Here is a 23,660-nt window from a genome sequence, read left to right as displayed (position 1 = left end):
GTTAGGGTTAGGGTTTAAGGTTAGGGTTGGGTTAGGTTTGGGGTTAGGATTAGGGTTGGGGTTGGGGTTAGGGTTAGGATTAGATATTAGGGTTAGGGTTAGGGTTAGGGTTAGGATTCGGGTTAGGGTTAGGTTCAGGGTTGGGGTCAGGGTTTGGGTAGGTTTTAGAAGTAGGATCGGGGAAAGAGTAGTTGGTTAGGGTTAGGGTTTAAGGTTAGGGTTGGGTTAGGGTTAGGGTTGGGGTTAGGGTTAGGGTTAGGTTTAGGGTTGGGGTCAGGGTTTGGGTAGGTTTTAGAAGTAGGATCGGGGAAAGAGTAGTTGGTTAGGGTTAGGGTTTAAGGTTAGTGTTGGGTTAGGATTATGGGTAGGGTTGGGGTTAGGGTTAGGGTTGGGGTTGGGGTTAGGATTAGGGTTGTGGGTAGGTTTTAGGAGTAGAAAAAGAATTAGGGTGGTGGGTACGTTTTAGGAGTGTAAGGAGAAGATGGTTAGGGTTAGGGGGAGGAGGGGGTGGGGGTAGAATAATTAGGGTGGTGGGTAGGTTTTAGGAGTGGAAGGAGAAGATGGTTAGGGTTAGGGGGAGGAGGGGGTGGGGGTAGAAAAAAATAAAGAGGGGAAGTAAAATGGGAAGTGCACTGGCCATCAACAGTCCAACGGACTCACGTTCAACTCTCGTTTAGGCCTTGGTTAGGGTTAGGGTTAGGGTTAGGTTTAGGGTTGGGGTCAGGGTTTGGGTAGGTTTTAGAAGTAGGATCGGGGAAAGAGTAGTTGGTTAGGGTTAGGGTTTAAGGTTAGGGTTGGGTTAGGGTTAGGGTTGGGTTTAGGGTTAGGATTAGATATTAGGGTTAGGTTTAGGGCTAGGGTTAGGTTTAGGTTTAGGATTCGGGTTAGGGTTGGGGTCAGGGTTTGGGTAGGTTTTAGAAGTAGGATCGGGGAAAGGGTAGTTGGTTAGGGTTAGGGTTTAAGGTTAGGGTTGGGTTAGGGTTAGGGTTTGGGTTCGGGTTGGGGTTAGGGTTAGGATTAGATATTAGGGTTAGGGTTAGGTTTAGGGTTGGGGTCAGGGTTTGGGTAGGTTTTAGAAGTAGGATCGGGGAAAGGGTAGTTGGTTAGGGTTAGGGTTAGGGTTTAAGGTTAGGGTTGGGTTAGGGTTAGGGTTCGGGTTCGGGTTGGGGTTAGGGTTGGATTTTAGGGTTAGGGTTGGGGATAGGTTTAGGGTTAGGGTTGGGGTCAGGGTTTGGGTAGGTTTTAGAAGTAGGATCGGGGAAAGGGTAGTTGGTTAGGGTTAGGGTTAGGGTTTAAGGTTAGGGTTGGGTTAGGGTTAGGGTTCGGGTTCGGGTTGGGGTTAGGGTTGGATTTTAGGGTTAGGGTTGGGGATAGGTTTAGGGTTAGGGTTAAGGTTGGGGTCAGGGTTTGGGTAGGTTTTAGAAGTACGATCGGGGAAAGGGTAGTTGGTTAGGGTTAGGGTTTAAGGTTAGGGTTGGGTTAGGGTTAAGTTTAGGGTTGGGGTTCGGGTTGGGTTTAGGGTTAGGGTTAGGGTTAGGTTTAGGGTTGGGGTCAGGGTTTGGGCAGGTTTTAGAAGTACGATCGGGGAAAGGGTAGTTGGTTAGGGTTAGGGTTAGGGTTGGGGTCAGGGTTTTGGTTTGGTTTTGGGTTGGGGTCAGGGTTTAGGGTTTAGGGTTAGGGTTTGGGTTTAGGGATAGGGTTAGGTCTTATGGTAAGGATAAGGGGGAGGTGGGGGGTGGCACCGCCCATCACAGTCCGCCAGTGACATACCCATTCCAAAGTCACACCCCCCACGGGCCCCGAAAGGATACCGCTCGAACGCGGGACCAAACATATTTAAAAAAAAAAACGTTTTAAAACACACGACACGTTTCGGCCTATCCTGGCCTCCTTAGGTATGTAATGTGCTACGCAACTTTTGAATTATTTCAGTTGCGATTTTAAATTGTCCCACTTCATTGTGCTCCAAGGTGCAATGTGCCCAGATCGACAACCTGAGCCAAACTGAGACAATAAGATTTGAGAGGATTTATAGAGCTCTGCAGGGGGCGTGGTCCGATGACCACACCTGCAGCCGTTTTAGGTTTGCTCAAGTTAAGGTCGCCCAAAGTAACCAGCTACACACAATTTCATGCAATGAGTGGAAAAATCCATTAGTAGTCATCACTCACTGGGTTTTAATTTCATGCAAAAGGTAAGTATAGTTTCACTGCAAATCAAACACATATGTACAAGGTAAGTATTAATCAAAAACAAAACACTGCAAACGATAATGCAGGCCATTCTGGCGACCTTTTGACCTTTATAATGCGTTTGGATTTATTTTAATTTCAATTCAATTAGGATTTACACCGCGTCCAAACAGCGCCCAGCCAGAACCCGTGAGGGTGCGAAAACAATGCATGGTGGCCACCGAACGGAGGACTGGAGGCACACGCTGATTAGGTCTTATGGTTAGGGGAAGGTGGGGAGGTGGGGGGTGGCACCGTCCATCACAGTCCCCCAGTGACATACCCATTCCAAAGTCCCCCCCCCCCCCCACAGGTTAGGGTTAGGGTTAGGTTTAGAGTTTAAGGTTAGGGTTAGGCTTAGGAGGAGGGTTAGGGTTGGGGATAGGGTTAGGGTTAGGAGTTAGGGTTGGATTTAAAGAGAAAGAGAGACAGGTAGGTTTTAGTTATAAATAAAAGAGACACGGGTAGGGTTAGGGTTCGGGTTAGGGTTGGGGTTAGGATTAGGGTTTGGGTTTAGGGTTGGGTTCAGGGTTTGGGTTTGGGTTAGGTTTAGGGTTGGGGTCAGGGTTTGGGTTAGTTTTAGAAGTGGGATCGGGGAAAGGGTAGTTGGTTAGGGTTAGGATAGGGGTCGGGGTTTGGGTTGGGGTCAGGGTTTAGGGTTAGGGCTTGGGTTTAGGGATAAGGTTAGGGTTAGGTTCGGGGTCAGGGTTTGGGTTAGTTTTCGAAGTGGGGTCGGGGAAAGGGTAGTTGGTTAGGGTTAGGGTTGGGGTTGGGGTTAGGGTTAGGTAAGGTTTAAAAAATAAAAATACTCCTCTGACACTCAGAGGGTGGGCACGGGCTCAGGTGTCTCCTCCTCCCAGATGAAAAAAAAGGGGGGGGGTTTGAAAAGTAGGGTCAGGGTTCAGGGAGGGAAAGGGGGGGTGTTTTTGAGGTATCTGTAGTTATTGTTTATATAAAAAAAGGAGTTGTGGTTATGTTTTAGGCATATAGGGAGATATAGTTGAATTGAAAGAAAACGTTATGGTTATGATTGTAAAAATGTAATGTGGTGCAAAAATGAGAAAATGGTTAGGGTTAGAGGAATGGAAAACAAAAAAGGGGAGGCAAGGGGGTGAAGGGAAGGAAAATAAAAAATAAAATATGTATATATATCCTTCCCTGGGAAGTAAAATATCTAAAATCCTTGCAAATCCCACCCCTATGCCGTAGAAGATCATCCAAATACACTAAAAGACTCTGGAATTGATGAGTCTATGGATGAAGAAAAGGGAAAGTTAAAACAAGCATATGTTACATTACACAATAAAATAGAAATCCAAATAAAGTACTGTCTGTTGTCCACAAGAATTTGTACGTGGAGGACCTCTACTGGCCAAAAAAAGGAAGTGCTATCCCGCATAAAACTGAGGCTACGTTGGAACCATCATGCTGTAAAAATAAAAATAAAAAAGTCATTCCAAAATAACACTCTCTTTTTGGGGGAGAAAAGTGCTTGAGTTGGAATAAATAACATATATAAAAGGGAAGAATAAATATAAAATAAAAATGTCTTCATCCATAGACCTCCATCACCAGGGTTTAATAAAAAAAATAAAAAAAATTTAAAAACAAATAAAATCGAGATTATGTAATTCACATTAGATTGCCTTTATGATTTGTGTTTAATGATAAAAAAAAGAAGGATAGACTGCAGTGTTTATTATAATGGGTTCTCCTATAGAACGGAGAATGACCCAGCAATGTCAAATTACGTCACTTCCTGTTAATTCTCCAACCGCTGGTGTGGTAGCCATGCGGTAATGGTAAAAAAAGGAGGATAAACTGCAGTGTTTATTATAATGGGTTCTCCTATGGAACGGAGAATGACCCAGAAATGTCAGATGACGTCACTGCCTGTTTAATATAAACCATCAAAACAATCGTGATTAAAAGATCTTCCCGGATTCTAGGGGTAAGTCCGCAGGGTGGGGGAATAAAACAACATGTAATAAGACCTTCGGAATTGGAATAAAAAGAAAGGACATAAAATACTCTAAGAAATTTGATAGTATCTAAAATATGATATCCAATGCTAGGCTAGTGCCCCTTGACCCAGGTGACGAGGGGAGGACGCCGTTATGAATCGATAAGTGCTATAAAACCAAGTTAGAGATAAGAAGTGCCATAATTGACCCAGGTGACGAGGGGAGGACGCCGTTATGAATCGATAAGTGCTATAAAACCAAGTTAGAGATAAGAAGTGCCATAATTGACCCAGGTGACGAGGGGAGGACGCCGTTATGAATCGATAAGTGCTATAAAACCAAGTTAGAGGTAAGAAGTGCCATAGTTGGTAAAAAGTGCCATAATTGGTAAGAAGTGCTAAGACTACATAAAAACACACCTAGACATAATAAATAACACACTAATTTATAAAAGATAATAAATACAGAAAATCATGCAAAAAACGGTGCGTGCATCGCCTCCTGCCTGGGTATAACGGGGGTAAATAAACCGTTACCAATCTATATCTATTTTTTATGATGAAGAAACTTTCATATTGAGGCCTAGGGGCTCAATAGTATTTAAATTATTAATCCAAATGTTTTCTTTCCTTTTCCTTTTGAATAAGGACCAGTCCCTCTTACTCTCCAATCCAAATGTCTGCATGCTATTTATTGTATGCATTTGATATCAAAAATTTATTTGATCCAGCCAGAACCTAAGGATCATGTCTCCGGTCTCCCTGGTCCAGTGTATTGGATCATGTGTCTCTGTTTTAAAAAGTGATTTATTAATATCAGGTAAATATCGCCATCTCTCTTGAATGGTCTTATTCAGTGTTATTAGGCGGTCCTGTTGCACTCTATTGAATCTCTCAGAGTAATTTATGAGAGGTACAAAGACCTGTGCTTTGGGAACTACTTCCTCGCATGTTTTCAATAACTGTTGCAGCTGTTTCCACATGGTGGTGCTATTTTGTTCCCTTAAACAATTATTGAGTCCCAATGCCAGGATAACCCTTTCTGGTCTTAGCATGGGGGTATTCTTTTTTAGGACCTCTCTAATGTGATGGAAGCCGGCGCCAGGGTAGCTGTCCACCTGAACCTGAGGATTGGTGAAGGGGGAGACCCGGGAGAGATTGGAGTCCCCGATCACCAACACCGGTTTGTGCGCACTAAAATACCACTCAACCATTTTCCTGAAAGTGTTTCTATGTCTGGTAGGCTCAAGTTTGGTGTTATTGGCTGACTCCCCATCCAGGTGAGTAATGTTATTAGGAGGGGATACAGATAGGGGGTACCTCGGATATGTCACATCCTTTGTGGGTTCACCCTTCATCATGTCTCCTTCACCTCCTTTGGCCTCACTCGGGGAGTCTGCCTTACCACCGCTTGTGCCAGATATGGGTCCTGATATGGGAGAGACGAAGAAACAATAGTATTACTGCAGGGTAAGGCCAAATTGCTGTGAGCTAATGCCGGTAAGTTATTGGTATATTGATTGTTTGGTATGATATTCTGTCCCGTGTCTCCACTAATTCCCTGTTTTGTCCTCTTTCTCCTTTGTGGTAGCTGTGTGACGTTCCCAGGAGGAGGTGTGGTCTGAACCACAGGATCCATCACTGGAGGGGTGCCCGGCAGGGATGAGGAGGAAGTATTTTCATCCTCAGAGGATTCGCATGTCAGGGAGAAAGACATTTTTGGTAGACATGCAAGAATATGTTCTATCTCTACTTCCACAGTTCTAAGATGGTGTGGTTGTGAGGCAGGGTTCTTCCTTGTAAGCTCACACCTAGATGGGGTTAAAAAATCCCTCTGGGTATGTGCCCGCATCTCCCTGGATGGAGTGTGAGTTTTGACCACTTCTGAAAACAGGAGTGGCCTGGGAGACCCTGTACTATTTGTGGAAGATTTAAAAAGGGATGGAAAGTCCTGTTCTGTCCACTGGAGGGAGACATTGGACATTTTGTGTTGCTCCTTGTGGAACATGGTTCTTAAAGTTTCCATAGAGCTTAATGTTAGCTTCTTGCTATACCTAGCCTTGCCCCAACCCACTGCTTTATTAGAGGCTCCTTCATCCCATGCATTAATCTGTTCCAGACCCTTGGCAATGACTTCATCATAATGTATTTTTAGGATGGTAACATTTTGTGCTAACCAAGTCATTGTGTTCTGTTTTACTTTTTCCAAGGTGTCTGGATTGGGTGAGGAGGGTTTGATGAAGGCTGTCAGCTTATGGACTTTGTTCATCATCCCTTGTGGGGCTGGATGGTTGGTATTGAGAATCTCAGAATGGTGTATGGCTTGTAAAATTTTGAAATAGGACTTTGTTACCGTCACATCAATGGGGTTACCGGGTTGTTGACTGTTGTTAGGTCTGACATTTTCTTTACTTACCCTGTTGTTTCTAGGCCCATTTCCATGGTAGGGAGCCATTTTGTGGGAGACAAGGTTGAAGCGCCCTACTAAAAAAAGGGGGGGCCGGAGATAAAACACAATGTGAGGAAAATAAAAACTATACAGTAAGAGCATCATAAAATAAGGGAAGGGTACAATACAACAACATTAGAATATCACCATAAATACTGCATAAAATGTAACACAAAGAAGGGTTCTATGTATCACTTACACTAAAAAGGGAATTGTAGTTCTCTCAACCAACTGGGCAGGTTGTAGTAGGTACTGGGGGCTAGATTGTTTTTAGTTGGTTACACAGTAAAAGATATCTGGGTATATCTGGCATTAAAGGTCCTTTTTCCTTTTTGAAAAATACCAAAAAAGTTCCCAGCTGTGTCCAATCCGGAGAAGTTGGAGTATGGAATCCCCCAGGTGAGTATGACTTCCAACAATTGTTTGTCTTGAGTGTGCACACTTTGTCTATGGTTCATACCTTGTTCTGGGATCCGTTGGTTTTTAATCCATACTCACAATCCGTCTCCTTTTCCAGGTCCTTGTGAAGGTTGTAGCAATCAGTCTCCTTTTCCTAGTTCTTGTGAAGGTTGTCGCCCAGTTGGTGAGAAGGTCCCAGTAGTGAGAGACCCTGTAGGTCCGAGTTTACCCGAAAGGCAGTAAAAACATGATACAATTCTAAAAAAGGGGGGAAATAGATTATTCCCTTTAAAAAGTCAAATTGGATAAAAGAGCAAAGAGAATCCCGACGTTTCGCCAATAGGCCTCCTCAGGGGATGTGTGTTTGGCGTGTCGTCCACTGGGAGTAGACAAGGGGTGAGAAGGTGTGTGGGTGTGGTCATGTAATCCTAACCCTATGTACACTTAGCACATATGTATCAATATGTATACAGTATACATTTCAATAAGTATACAGTGTACACTTCAATAAGTACACAGTGTACACTCTTAATACGTACACTTTGCACATCCATCCATCCATTTTCTACTACTTGTCCCTTTTGGGTTCGCGGGGGGGGTGGCTGGAGCCTATCTCAGCTGCATATGGGCAGAAGGCGGGGTACACCCTGGACAAGTCGCCAACTCATCACAGGGCCAACACAGATAGACAGACAACATTCACACTCACATTCACACACTAGGGACCATTTGGTGTTGCCAATCAACCTATCCCCAGGTGCATGTCTTTGGAGGTGGGAGGGGCCTATCCCCAGGTGCATGTCTTTGGAGGTGGGAGGAAGCTGAAGTACCCGGAGGGAACCTACGCAGTCTCCACACAGAAAGATCCCAAGCCCGGGATTGAACTCAGGACTACTCAGGACCTTCGTATTGTGAGGTAGATACACTAACCCCTCTTCCACCGTGCTGCCCCACTTTGCACATATTCATCAATAAGTATAAAGTGTACATTTCAACAAGTATACAGTGTACACTTCAATAAGTATACAGCGTACACTCTAGTACGTACACTTTGTACATAACAATAAGTATACAGTGTACACTTCAATAAGTGTACTTTGTACACTCTTTTACGTACACTTCGTACATATCAAAAAGTATAGAGTGTACACTTCAATAAGTGTATTTTGTACACTCTGATAGGTATACTTCATACATATCAATAAGTATATAGTAAGTAGAGTGAATACTCTGTACTCGGAATTCTGAAGGTCTAATGAAATGTGTAATTGTTGTTGAGGAACTAAGTACACAATATCCTTCTAAGACGGAGACATTCCATTTGAGACACAATGTATAGTTGCTGCATCCGAAGGTCTGACAGTACAAAGGCAAACATTTCACAAAGCTCCAACTTCCTCAGAAGAAACAAAAGTTATTTTCAAGCTGACGTTGACACGTTTGAGAATGTCTCCTTTCTTGGAGCCATGCTTTGAGGCATGATCAGTTAGTGTATACAATACTTCAGTGACTTAGGTCAGGTGGTCTGTGAAGAAGGTCTGCTGGTCTTTTATTAGGACAAGTAAAATTTGTCTCTTCACACACAACTCTCATCTTTATCTATCTTCTTCCCGCCGAGGCTCCTACCAGGTTCTTCCTCCTGCCCGGCTAAAGAGAGTTCCTTCATCTCCCCAAAAGAGGGTGCAGCTGCGTGGCCTAACGTGCCAATGGAGGTGAACGCAAGGGGCGGGATGGTGTTGACCAGGATGAGCTGGAGGGGCTTCTTGTTGGGTGTGTACTGGCCGCGCGGTAGGTCTTGTTAAACAGGGTGTAGACCAGCGGGTTGACAGCAGAGGACAGGTAGCCCACCCACACAAAAACATTGAGCAGGCCTCCCATGAGGCCAGCGTTGCAGTCGGTCGGGGCACACATCACCACCAGCACATTGGTAATGAAGAAGGGACACCACATGACCACAAAGAGGAAAAACACCACGCCGAGGACTTTGGATGCTTTTTGTTCGTTGCTGATGGACAACAGGGTGCGGCGGACAAACAAAGAACCAGACACGCTCCCCCGTGCTCCCGACAGACCGCCACCGCTCCCTCTGCTGCCGCCCTCCCTACTGATGGAGCGCCTGAAGAGCTTCTCTGAAGACAGCGAGCTTCGCGGGAAGAAACTCAGCGCAAACGCCGGCACCAGCTGGTGCAAACACAAGGTGGCTTCATTCTGCAGGGCCTTGATGGTCAGGAAGTATGTGACCAGCATGATGGTGAGCGGGATGAAGAAGGCCACAAAGGATCCCACCAGCACAAAATTATAGTCCGTCAGTAGGCAGCTGCCGTCTTTGAACACCTTGGCATGGTTGCGCAAACCCCTCACTGGAATGGGCATAGAGATGCCTGCAGGGAGGACAGGAAAGTTAGTCTGGACTACAGGACGGATAGTCTGGACCACTGAAGGACCTCAGAAACAGAAAAAACAACATGAAACATCTCAGCGAGGTGGACGTTGTGTGTGTGCGTGTGTATGTAAGTGTGTGTGTGTTTGTTTGAGTGTGTGTGCGTGTGTATGTACGTGTGTGTGTGTGTGTGTGTGTGTGTGTGTGTGTGTGTGTGTGTGTGTGTGTGTGTGTGTGTGTGTGAGAGAGTGCGGTTACTCCCCGGCTGAGATGGTCCACACTGCCATGATCTTGATGCGAGCCTTTGTGTGCGTGTTGAAACGACTGTGGTGGATGGGGTTGCGGATGGCAATGTATCGGTCCAGAGAGATAGCGCACAGGTGCATGATGGATGCTGTTGAGAAGAACACATCCAGGTAAATCCACACAGGGCAGAGGTGAGAAGGCAGAGGCCAGCTGTAATCTGTGAGGCAAAAGCAGAAGAACAGAGGTTAGCGATGTTCATTTCAATAAACCTGTCCTCATTAGCTTAGCGATGACGTGGGCACTTGTCCAGGGTGTACCCTGCCTTCCTTGTCCATGGTGTACGATGCCTTCCTTGTCCAGGGCGTACCTTGCCTTCTTTGTCCAGGATGCACCCTGCCTTCTTTGTTCAATGGCGGCCGTGAGTGTTGCCTCAATACAAGCTCTGCTACTCTGTCTGTCTCTCTTGTCTGTTGTATGCCTCAAAAAAACACTTTTTGTGACATACACCCGTCTAGGGTTGTTTTTGCTTTTACTCAGAGGCAAAACGCGGACAATAGACCCAAAAACGATACCGGTGTAGATACTAGCAACACACACCGGCTAATCCTCCCGGTGCTAGCTGGCACATATCAATCAGGAGAAGACACCACACCTAACCCTAACCCTAACCCAGTTAAGGAAGCGTTTGTTTGATCCCGACAGACCTGAGATTGCTAAGGAAAAAAATTGATGAACTTTTCCTCCTCACCAAGACCAGCAAAGACTACACCCTCTATACCAGTGGTCCCCAACCTTTTTGTATCCACGGACCGGCCAACGTGTAATAATTTGTCCCGCGGCCCGGGTTGGGTTGGGGGGTTGAATCCTTTTTTTTTTATTTTGTCATGAAAAAGGGACATTTTTGTCTTGAAAAAGGGATTTTTTTGTGGTTGGTGCACTAATTGTAAGTGTATATTGTGTTTTTTATGTTGATTTAATTTTATTTTATTTTATTTTTTTTTAAATAAAAAATTCTTCTGCGGCCCGGTATCAATCGGGCCATGGCCCGGTACCAATCGGGCCACGGCCCGGTACCAATCGGGCCACGGCCCGGTACCAATCCGCGGCCCGGTGGTTGGGGACCACTGCTCTATACTGAGACCTGGCTGGTTCATAGCGTACCTGATCAGGCCATAACACCGCCCGGCTTCATTCTCTATCAAGCCGAAAGGTCAGTGAAGCTGTCAAAGAGATCTAAAGGCGGAGGCATCTGCTTTATGGTGAACCAGCAATGGTGTAACAACACCACAACTCTTCAGAGTTTCTGTTCTCCTTACCTGGAATAGATCATTGTTAAGTGTAGACCCTACTACCGCCCAAGAGAATTTACATCGGCTATTCTCATACACGTCACACCATTAGCAAACGCCAATACAACCATGTCAGAACTCTTCTGTGGGAAATTCAAATCTAGTTGCGGTTGTCATCATTCTTGGCGACTTTAACTACACTGGCGTGTCTGAGGACCTCCCCTACTACATTGTTTACAGTTTTACAGCAGATTTGACCAGTCACCTGTCTCCACCATCCCCCCTCGCCGCCACCTACCACCATCCTTTGTCATTGAAGAGGAGGAGTTGAGGTCTTCTTTCACTAAGAACAAATGAAGTAAAGCAGGAGGTCCTGACGGAATGATTTCTGGTGTTTTTAAGTCATGTGCTGCTCAAATTGCCGTTATTTTCACTTACATTCTCGACCCGTCTCCTTCAGTGTATGGTACAAAGACTCCATTATCGTCCCCATTCCTGAATCGAAACAAATCTTGTGCCTCAATGACTACAGACCCATTGCACTAACATCTGTGATGATCAACTCATTTGAACGCATCATTTACTTAATAAACATGACCACTACAAAATTGGACAATTACCCATTTGCATACCGTGCCAATAGATCAGTTAAAGATGCCGTCAACCTTGTACATCATACAATGCTGCAGCACCTGGAGCACCCCAACACATTGTCAGGTTCAAACATAGATGACATCTATTAATCAGACAAGAAGCAAAGAACCAAGCAGACACAGAGTTAAATAGAGCTCATGAGGAGACACGTGTTTTGGGCTGTACTCTAGTTACAGATACAAAAAACTTTCTAAAGAACAGCCCGCGTGCCTCTTGTATTTATTAGGAAAATCCCTATTACATCATTGTGACTGAGGGAAAGGGGGGGGGGGGGGGGGTGGACTCGACACAAGATATGATAATACAAAAATGCAAATATGTTGACACTTGGTATTATAGCCCAGTCTGTGCTTGTTCTTGGTCCCAGAACACAATGTTTGGCCTTGGCAGTCAGTAGGCGGAATCTGGACAGAACACTCATAGGAAAGAAAGGCAAGCAATCTCTCCGATTGTAGCTCTGCACAAATACAGAAAAAACACTTCAGCACAAATTGACAATACTTTATAGTAACGGCCCTTAAGCTTATAGTTATGATGATATTATATACATAATTATTCTAACACACATACACCCCACATTCTATTTATTGATCTCAGTCCCGCATCAAGCCAGCCATTCTCCTAAATAAACTCCTCGGAAGGAAGATGCAAACTACTATACACCACTGGATTTACAATTTTCTCTCCTCCAGGACACAGAGTCTCCTATCTGGGCCTCTAACCCTCAAGGGTTTGTTCCGTCTCCATGGCTATCCTCTCTGTACACGAATGACCTCGCCTCCACCCACAAGTCAGTCTCCGTGATCCAGTATGCAGATGATATCGCCACAATTGGACTCAAACAACACTATCATCATCAGCAAATAGTAGAAACAGTAAGCTGGTGCCAAGACAACAAAGTCAATACAGCTGAAACGCAGAAAATCATTATCTCCAACTCAATTCACATCAAAGTCACAATGGATACAGCAGTGACTCATGTCAGGGAAAGGGTGGTCATGGTGGGGGTCACTCACCATAGAGGATGGTCACCATGGATACAACAGTGACTCATGTCAGGGAAACAGTGGTCATGGTGGGGGTCACTCACCATAGAGTATGGTCACCATGAATACAGCAGTGACTCATGTCAGGGAAACAGTGGTCATGGTGGGGGTCACTCACCATAGAGGATGGTCACCATGGATACAACAGTGACTCATGTCAGGGAAACAGTGGTCATGGTGGGGGTCACTCACCATAGAGGATGGTCACCATGGATACAACAGTGACTCATGTCAGGGAAACAGTGGTCATGGTGGGGGTCACTCACCATAGAGGATGGTCACCATGAATACAGCAGTGACTCATGTCAGGGAAAGGGTGGTCATGGTGGGGGTCACTCACCATAGAGGATGGTCACCATGGATACAACAGTGACTCATGTCAGGGAAACAGTGGTCATGGTGGGGGTCACTCACCATAGAGGATGGTCACCATGGATACAGCAGTGACTCATGTCAGGGAAACAGTGGTCATGGTGGGGGTCACTCACCATAGAGGATGGTCACATTGGATACAGCAGTGACTCATGTCAGGGAAACAGTGGTCATGGTGGGGGTCACTCACCATAGAGGATGGTCACCATGGATACAACAGTGACTCATGTCAGGGAAACAGTGGTCATGGTGGGGGTCACTCACCATAGAGGATGGTCACCATGGATACAGCAGTGACTCATGTCAGGGAAAGGGTGGTCATGGTGGGGGTCACTCACCATAGAGGATGGTCACCATGGATACAACAGTGACTCATGTCAGGGAAACAGTGGTCATGGTGGGGGTCACTCACCATAGAGGATGGTCACCATGGATACAACAGTGACTCATGTCAGGGAAACAGTGGTCATGGTGGGGGTCACTCACCATAGAGGACGGTCACCATGAATACAGCAGTGACTCATGTCAGGGAAAGGGTGGTCATGGTGGGGGTCACTCACCACAGAGGATGGTCACCATGGATACAGCAGTGACTCATGTCAGGGAAAGGGTGGTCATGGTGGGGGTCACTCACCATAGAGGATGGTCACCATGGATACAACAGTGACTCATGTCAGGGAAACAGTGGTCATGGTGGGGGTCACTCACCATAGAGGATGGTCACCATGGATACAGCAGTGACTCATGTCAGGGAAACAGTGGTCATGGTGGGGGCCACTCACCATAGAGGATGGTCACCATGGTTACAGCAGTGACTCATGTCAGGGAAAGGGTGGTCATGGTGGGGGTCACTCACCATAGAGGATGGTCACCATGGATACAAGAGTGACTCATGTCAGGGAAACAGTGGTCATGGTGGGGGTCACTCACCATAGAGGATGGTCACCATGGATACAACAGTGACTCATGTCAGGGAAACAGTGGTCATGGTGGGGGTCACTCACCATAGAGGATGGTCACCATGGATACAAGAGTGACTCATGTCAGGGAAAGGGTGGTCATGGTGGGGGTCACTCACCATAGAGGATGGTCACCATGGATACAACAGTGACTCATGTCAGGGAAACAGTGGTCATGGTGGGGGTCACTCACCATAGAGGATGGTCACCATGAATACAGCAGTGACTCATGTCAGGGAAAGGGTGGTCATGGTGGGGGTCACTCACCATAGAGGATGGTCACCATGGATACAACAGTGACTCATGTCAGGGAAACAGTGGTCATGGTGGGGGTCACTCACCAGAGAGGATGGTCACCATGAATACAGCAGTGACTCATGTCAGGGAAAGGGTGGTCATGGTGGGGGTCACTCACCATAGAGGATGGTCACCATGGATACAACAGTGACTCATGTCAGGGAAACAGTGGTCATGGTGGGGGTCACTCACCATAGAGGATGGTCACCATGGATACAGCAGTGACTCATGTCAGGGAAACAGTGGTCATGGTGGGGGTCACTCACCATAGAGGATGGTCACCATGGATACAACAGTGACTCATGTCAGGGAAACAGTGGTCATGGTGGGGGTCACTCACCATAGAGGATGGTCACCATGAATACAGCAGTGACTCATGTCAGGGAAAGGGTGGTCATGGTGGGGGTCACTCACCATAGAGGATGGTCACCATGGATACAACAGTGACTCATGTCAGGGAAACAGTGGTCATGGTGGGGGTCACTCACCATAGAGGATGGTCACCATGGATACAGCAGTGACTCATGTCAGGGAAACAGTGGTCATGGTGGGGGTCACTCACCATAGAGGATGGTCACATTGGATACAGCAGTGACTCATGTCAGGGAAACAGTGGTCATGGTGGGGGTCACTCACCATAGAGGATGGTCACCATGGATACAACAGTGACTCATGTCAGGGAAACAGTGGTCATGGTGGGGGTCACTCACCATAGAGGATGGTCACCATGGATACAGCAGTGACTCATGTCAGGGAAAGGGTGGTCATGGTGGGGGTCACTCACCATAGAGGATGGTCACCATGGATACAACAGTGACTCATGTCAGGGAAACAGTGGTCATGGTGGGGGTCACTCACCATAGAGGATGGTCACCATGGATACAACAGTGACTCATGTCAGGGAAACAGTGGTCATGGTGGGGGTCACTCACCATGAATACAGCAGTGACTCATGTCAGGGAAAGGGTGGTCATGGTGGGGGTCACTCACCATAGAGGATGGTCACCATGGATACAGCAGTGACTCATGTCAGGGAAACAGTGGTCATGGTGGGGGTCACTCACCATAGAGTATGGTCACAATGGATACAGCAGTGACTCATGTCAGGGAAACAGTGGTCATGGTGGGGGTCACTCACCATAGAGGATGGTCACCCTGGATACAGCAGTGACTCATGTCAGGGAAAGGGTGGTCATGGTGGGGGTCACTCACCATAGAGGATGGTCACCATGGATACAGCAGTGACTCATGTCAGGGAAACAGTGGTCATGGTGGGGGTCACTCACCGTAGAGGACGGTCACCATGGATACAGCAGTGACTCATGTCAGGGAAACAGTGGTCATGGTGGGGGTCACTCACCATAGAGTATGGTCACCATGGATACAGCAGTGACTCATGTCAGGGAAAGGGTGGTCATGGTGGGGGTCACTCACCATAGAGTATGGTCACTATGGATACAGCAGTGACTCATGTCAGGGAAAGGGTGGTCATGGTGGGGGTCACTCACCATAGAGTATGGTCACCATGGATACAGCAGTGACTCATGTTAGGGAAACAGTGGTCATGGTGGGGGTCACTCACTGTAATGGACTGTCACAGTGGATACGGGCATGACCAGCAGGCCCAGGAGCATGTCTGCCACTGCCAGGGACATCAGGAAGTAGTTTGTGGCGTTGTGCAGCTTCTTCTCCAGGGAGACGGCCAGGATGACCAGGATGTTGCCCATCACGGTGATGGCGATGACGGCCAGAATCAGAAGTGCTGACCAGTTCTTGGGGGAGCCGCTGTAGTCTTGCCAGCACTTCCTGGTGTGAGCGTGACTCCCGTTGTCCTGATCTCCGTGCTGCTGGAGGCTGGTGGACTGACACACCGAGAGGGAAAGGTTGTTCATGGTGTCAGCTCCCAGATGCCTCACAGTCGGCAAAATGGCCGAGAAGGCGGGAAGAAAGGATCCACATTTGCATCCAAAGCTCAGTCATCACGGGTCAGGAGCACTTTCACACCTTATGGAATTTACTGCTCATCACTTCAAGCAGACCATGACTTTCATCCTCGCTGGAAGAGTCCATCTGACGGTGGAACAAGACTCGGTGTCCTCCTGGAGGAGGTAACAACCTGAGGTTCTTCTGGAGCAACTTCTTGTTCTGGAAACTTTGATCTTTATCAAAGCCCTCTTGCATGGAAACCATGGCAACCAGCATATCTTCCTGAAGAGACACTTTGGACGTCCAAAGACCTCCAGCAGGTCTTTCCCACTGAGACTGAAGAGGATGAAATCTAACCTCCAGCAGGTATTTCCCACTGAGACTGAAGAGGATGAAATCTAACCTCCAGCAGGTCTTCCCCACTGAGACTGAAGAGGATGAAATCTTAACCTCCAGCAGGTCTTCCCCACTGAGACTGAAGAGGATGAAATCTAACCTCCAGCAGGTCTTCCCCACTGAGACTGAAGAGGATGAAATCTAACCTCCAGCAGGTCTTCCCCACTGAGACTGAAGAGGATGAAATCTAACCTCCAGCAGGTCTTCCCCACTGAGACTGAAGAGGATGAAATCTAACCTCCAGCAGGTCTTCCCCACTGAGACTGAAGAGGATGAAATCTAACCTCCAGCAGGTCTTCCCCACTGAGACTGAAGAGGATGAAATCTAACCTCCAGCAGATCTTCCCCTCTGAGACTGCAGCCCACTCAAATCATTTCTGCTTCTCCTCTCCTCATGCCGCTGCTCCCAACGCAGAGCTCCTCCTCCTCTTCCTCCTCCTCCTCCTCCTCTTCCTCCTCCTCCTCCTCTTCCTTCTCCTCCTATCTGCATTTTACTCCCCGTCACTGGGCAGCTTTCAATGGACGTTTCATCCATCCATCCAGCCTTTTGTGTTCCTCACCTCACTTCCTTTGAAGGCGCTGAGGTGCCATGATGCCATTTGGGACGTCTTAGTGCGCCACGTTGATCAATAATAAGTTGTCACATGATTTGAAACATGCTTCTTCAACGTCAACAGCAAATAAATTGTCACAAGATTTGAAACGTGCTTCTTCAATATCAGCAGCAAATAAATTGTCACAAGATTTGAAACGTGCTTCTTCAATGTCAGCAGCAAATAAGTTGACACATGTTTTGGAACATGTTTCTTCAACATCAGCAGCAAATAAGTTGTCACATGATTTGAAACATGCTTCTTCAACGTCAGCAGCAAATAAGTTGTCACATGTTTTGGAACATGTTTCTTCAACATCAGCAGCAAATAAGTTGTCACATGATTTGAAACATGCTTCTTCAACGTCAGCAGCAAATAAGTTGTCACATGTTTTGAAACATGCTTCTTCAATGTCAGCAGCAAATAAGTTGTCACATGTTTTGGAACATGCTTCTTCAATGTCTGCAGCAAATAAGTTGTCACATGTTTTGAAACATGCTTCTTCAATATCAGCAGCAAATAAGTTGTCACATGTTTTGAAACATGCTTCTTCAACGTCAGCAGCAAATAAGTTGTCACATGTTTTGAAACATGCTTCTTCAACGTCAGCAGCAAATAAGTTGTCACATGTTTTGAAACATGCTTCTTCAACGTCAGCAGCAAATAAGTTGTCACATGTTTTGGAACATTCTTCAATGTCAGCAGCAAATAAGTTGTCACATGATTTGAAACATGCTTCTTCAATGTCAGCAGCAAATAAGTTGTCACATGTTTTGGAACATGCTTCTTCAACATCAGCAGCAAATAAGTTGTCACATGTTTTGAAACATGCTTCTTCAATGTCAGCAGCAAATAAGTTGTCACATGTTTTGAAACATGCTTCTTCAACGTCAGCAGCAAATAAGTTGTCACATGATTTGAAACATGCTTCTTCAATATCAGCAGCAAATAAGTTGTCACATGTTTTGGAACATGCTTCTTCAATGTCAGCAGCAAATAAGTTGTCACATGTTTTGAAACATGCTTCTTCAACGTCAGCAGCAAATAAGTTGTCACATGATTTGAAACATGCTTCTTCAATATCAGCAGCAAATAAGTTGTCACATGTTTTGAAACATGCTTCTTCAACGTCAACAGCAAATAAGTTGTCACATGTTTTGGAACATGCTTCTTCAACATCAGCAGCAAATAAGTTGTCACATGATTTGAAACATGCTTCTTCAATGTCAGCAGCAAATAAGTTGTCACATGTTTTGAAACATGCTTCTTCAACGTCAGCAGCAAATAAGTTGTCACATGATTTGAAACATGCTTCTTCAATATCAGCAGCAAATAAGTTGTCACATGTTTTGAAACATGCTTCTTCAATATCAGCAGCAAATAAGTTGTCACATGTTTTGAAACATGCTTCTTCAATGTCAGCAGCAAATAAGTTGTCACATGTTTTGGAACATGCTTCTTCAATGTCAGCAGCAAATAAGTTGTCACATGTTTTGGAACATGCTTCTTCAATATCTGCAGCAAATAAGTTGTCACATGTTTTGAAACATGCTTCTTCAATGTCAGCCGCAAATAAGTTGTCACATGTTTTGAAACATGCTTCTTCAATGTCAGCAGCAAATAAGTTGTCACATGTTTTGAAACATGCTTCTTCAACGTCAGCAGCAAATAAGTTGTCACATGATTTGAAACATGCTTCTTCAATATCAGCAGCAAATAAGTTGTCACATGTTTTGAAACATGCTTCTTCAACGTCAACAGCAAATAAGTTGTCACATGTTTTGGAACATGCTTCTTCAACATCAGCAGCAAATAAGTTGTCACATGTTTTGAAACATGCTTCTTCAATGTCAGCAGCAAATAAGTTGTCACATGTTTTGAAACATGCTTCTTCAACGTCAGCAGCAAATAAGTTGTCACATGATTTGAAACATGCTTCTTCAATATCAGCAGCAAATAAGTTGTCACATGTTTTGAAACATGCTTCTTCAATATCAGCAGCAAATAAGTTGTCACATGTTTTGAAACATGCTTCTTCAATGTCAGCAGCAAATAAGTTGTCACATGTTTTGGAACATGCTTCTTCAATGTCAGCAGCAAATAAGTTGTCACATGTTTTGGAACATGCTTCTTCAATATCTGCAGCAAATAAGTTGTCACATGTTTTGAAACATGCTTCTTCAATGTCAGCCGCAAATAAGTTGTCACATGTTTTGAAACATGCTTCTTCAATGTCAGCAGCAAATAAGTTGTCACATGATTTGAAACATGCTTCTTCAATATCAGCAGCAAATAAGTTGTCACATGATTTGAAACATGCTTCTTCAACGTCAGCAGCAAATAAGTTGTCACATGTTTTGAAACATGCTTCTTCAATGTCAGCAGCAAATAAGTTGTCACATGTTTTGAAACATGCTTCTTCAACGTCAGCAGCAAATAAGTTGTCACATGATTTGAAACATGCTTCTTCAATATCAGCAGCAAATAAGTTGTCACATGTTTTGAAACATGCTTCTTCAATATCAGCAGCAAATAAGTTGTCACATGTTTTGAAACATGCTTCTTCAATGTCAGCAGCAAATAAGTTGTCACATGTTTTGGAACATGCTTCTTCAACGTCAGCAGCAAATAAGTTGTCACATGTTTTGAAACATGCTTCTTCAATGTCAGCAGCAAATAAGTTGTCACATGTTTTGAAACATGCTTCTTCAACGTCAGCAGCAAATAAGTTGTCACATGATTTGAAACATGCTTCTTCAATATCAGCAGCAAATAAGTTGTCACATGTTTTGAAACATGCTTCTTCAATATCAGCAGCAAATAAGTTGTCACATGTTTTGAAACATGCTTCTTCAATGTCAGCAGCAAATAAGTTGTCACATGTTTTGGAACATGCTTCTTCAATATCTGCAGCAAATAAGTTGTCACATGTTTTGAAACATGCTTCTTCAATGTCAGCCGCAAATAAGTTGTCACATGTTTTGAAACATGCTTCTTCAATGTCAGCAGCAAATAAGTTGTCACATGATTTGAAACATGCTTCTTCAATATCAGCAGCAAATAAGTTGTCACATGATTTGAAACATGCTTCTTCAACGTCAGCAGCAAATAAGTTGTCACATGTTTTGAAACATGCTTCTTCAATGTCAGCAGCAAATAAGTTGTCACATGTTTTGAAACATGCTTCTTCAACGTCAGCAGCAAATAAGTTGTCACATGATTTGAAACATGCTTCTTCAATATCAGCAGCAAATAAGTTGTCACATGTTTTGAAACATGCTTCTTCAATGTCAGCAGCAAATAAGTTGTCACATGTTTTGAAACATGCTTCTTCAACGTCAGCAGCAAATAAGTTGTCACATGATTTGAAACATGCTTCTTCAATATCAGCAGCAAATAAGTTGTCACATGTTTTGAAACATGCTTCTTCAATATCAGCAGCAAATAAGTTGTCACATGTTTTGAAACATGCTTCTTCAATGTCAGCAGCAAATAAGTTGTCACATGTTTTGGAACATGCTTCTTCAATGTCAGCAGCAAATAAGTTGTCACATGTTTTGGAACATGCTTCTTCAATATCTGCAGCAAATAAGTTGTCACATGTTTTGAAACATGCTTCTTCAATGTCAGCCGCAAATAAGTTGTCACATGTTTTGAAACATGCTTCTTCAATGTCAGCAGCAAATAAGTTGTCACATGTTTTGAAACATGCTTCTTCAACGTCAGCAGCAAATAAGTTGTCACATGATTTGAAACATGCTTCTTCAATATCAGCAGCAAATAAGTTGTCACATGTTTTGAAACATGCTTCTTCAACGTCAACAGCAAATAAGTTGTCACATGTTTTGGAACATGCTTCTTCAACATCAGCAGCAAATAAGTTGTCACATGTTTTGAAACATGCTTCTTCAATGTCAGCAGCAAATAAGTTGTCACATGTTTTGAAACATGCTTCTTCAACGTCAGCAGCAAATAAGTTGTCACATGATTTGAAACATGCTTCTTCAATATCAGCAGCAAATAAGTTGTCACATGTTTTGAAACATGCTTCTTCAATATCAGCAGCAAATAAGTTGTCACATGTTTTGAAACATGCTTCTTCAATGTCAGCAGCAAATAAGTTGTCACATGTTTTGGAACATGCTTCTTCAATGTCAGCAGCAAATAAGTTGTCACATGTTTTGGAACATGCTTCTTCAATATCTGCAGCAAATAAGTTGTCACATGTTTTGAAACATGCTTCTTCAATGTCAGCCGCAAATAAGTTGTCACATGTTTTGAAACATGCTTCTTCAATGTCAGCAGCAAATAAGTTGTCACATGATTTGAAACATGCTTCTTCAATATCAGCAGCAAATAAGTTGTCACATGATTTGAAACATGCTTCTTCAACGTCAGCAGCAAATAAGTTGTCACATGTTTTGAAACATGCTTCTTCAATGTCAGCAGCAAATAAGTTGTCACATGTTTTGAAACATGCTTCTTCAACGTCAGCAGCAAATAAGTTGTCACATGATTTGAAACATGCTTCTTCAATATCAGCAGCAAATAAGTTGTCACATGTTTTGAAACATGCTTCTTCAATATCAGCAGCAAATAAGTTGTCACATGTTTTGAAACATGCTTCTTCAATGTCAGCAGCAAATAAGTTGTCACATGTTTTGGAACATGCTTCTTCAATGTCAGCAGCAAATAAGTTGTCACATGTTTTGGAACATGCTTCTTCAATATCTGCAGCAAATAAGTTGTCACATGTTTTGAAACATGCTTCTTCAATGTCAGCCGCAAATAAGTTGTCACATGTTTTGAAACATGCTTCTTCAATGTCAGCAGCAAATAAGTTGTCACATGTTTTGAAACATGCTTCTTCAATATCAGCAGCAAATAAGTTGTCACATGATTTGAAACATGCTTCTTCAATATCAGCAGCAAATAAGTTGTCACATGTTTTGAAACATGCTTCTTCAATATCAGCAGCAAATAAGTTGTCACATGATTTGAAACATGCTTCTTCAACGTCAGCAGCAAATAAGTTGTCACATGTTTTGAAACATGCTTCTTCAATGTCAGCAGCAAATAAGTTGTCACATGATTTGAAACAGGCTTCTTCAACGTCAGCAGCAAATAAGTTGTCACATGTTTTGAAACATGCTTCTTCAATGTCAGCAGCAAATAAGTTGTCACATGTTTTGAAACATGCTTCTTCAATGTCAGCCGCAAATAAGTTGTCACATGTTTTGAAACATGCTTCTTCAATGTCAGCAGCAAATAAGTTGTCACATGTTTTGAAACATGCTTCTTCAATATCAGCAGCAAATAAATTGTCACATGTTTTGAAACATGCTTCTTCAACGTCAGCAGCAAATAAGTTGTCACATGATTTGAAACATGCTTCTTCAATATCAGTAGCAAATAAGTTGTCACATGATTTGAAACATGCTTCTTCAATATCAGCAGCAAATAAGTTGTCACATGATTTGAAACATGCTTCTTCAATATCAGCAGCAAATAAGTTGTCACATGTTTTGAAACATGCTTCTTCAACGTCAGCAGCAAATAAGTTGTCACATGTTTTGAAACATGCTTCTTCAACGTCAGCAGCAAATAAGTTGTCACATGTTTTGGAACATGCTTCTTCAATGTCAGCAGCAAATAAGTTGTCACATGTTTTGAAACATGCTTCTTCAACGTCAGCAGCAAATAAGTTGTCACATGATTTGAAACATGCTTCTTCAATATCAGCAGCAAATAAGTTGTCACATGTTTTGAAACATGCTTCTTCAATGTCAGCAGCAAATAAGTTGTCACATGTTTTGGAACATGCTTCTTCAATGTCAGCAGCAAATAAGTTGTCACATGTTTTGGAACATGCTTCTTCAATATCTGCAGCAAATAAGTTGTCACATGTTTTGAAACATGCTTCTTCAATGTCAGCCGCAAATAAGTTGTCACATGTTTTGAAACATGCTTCTTCAATGTCAGCAGCAAATAAGTTGTCACATGTTTTGAAACATGCTTCTTCAATATCAGCAGCAAATAAATTGTCACATGTTTTGAAACATGCTTCTTCAACGTCAGCAGCAAATAAGTTGTCACATGATTTGAAACATGCTTCTTCAATATCATTAGCAAATAAGTTGTCACATGATTTGAAACATGCTTCTTCAATATCAGCAGCAAATAAGTTGTCACATGATTTGAAACATGCTTCTTCAACGTCAGCAGCAAATAAGTTGTCACATGTTTTGGAACATGCTTCTTCAACGTCAACAGCAAATAAGTTGTCACATGTTTTGAAACATGCTTCTTCAATGTCAGCAGCAAATAAGTTGTCACATGATTTGAAACATGCTTCTTCAACGTCAGCAGCAAATAAGTTGTCACATGTTTTGAAACATGCTTCTTCAATGTCAGCAGCAAATAAGTTGTCACATGATTTGAAACAGGCTTCTTCAACGTC

General features: G+C 43.9%; 1 protein-coding gene across 1 annotated transcript; it reads right to left on the bottom strand.

The window, feature by feature from the left end:
- Positions 1-8,618: 8,618 nt before the first annotated feature.
- Positions 8,619-16,475, bottom strand: LOC133548877 (5-hydroxytryptamine receptor 2A-like). The gene is given in 5 exon segments (XM_061893813.1): positions 8,619-8,821; positions 8,824-9,429; positions 9,691-9,885; positions 15,868-16,147; positions 16,290-16,475. Coding segments are annotated over 5 exon segments (1,470 nt in total).
- Between the last annotated feature and the right edge of the window lie 7,185 nt (positions 16,476-23,660).

This window comes from Nerophis ophidion, linkage group LG03, assembly GCF_033978795.1.
Source record: "Nerophis ophidion isolate RoL-2023_Sa linkage group LG03, RoL_Noph_v1.0, whole genome shotgun sequence".
Classification (NCBI taxonomy): domain Eukaryota; kingdom Metazoa; phylum Chordata; class Actinopteri; order Syngnathiformes; family Syngnathidae; genus Nerophis; species Nerophis ophidion.
The sequence above is the reverse complement of the archived record's forward strand: the minus strand, read 5'-3'. Positions and strand labels throughout refer to the sequence as shown.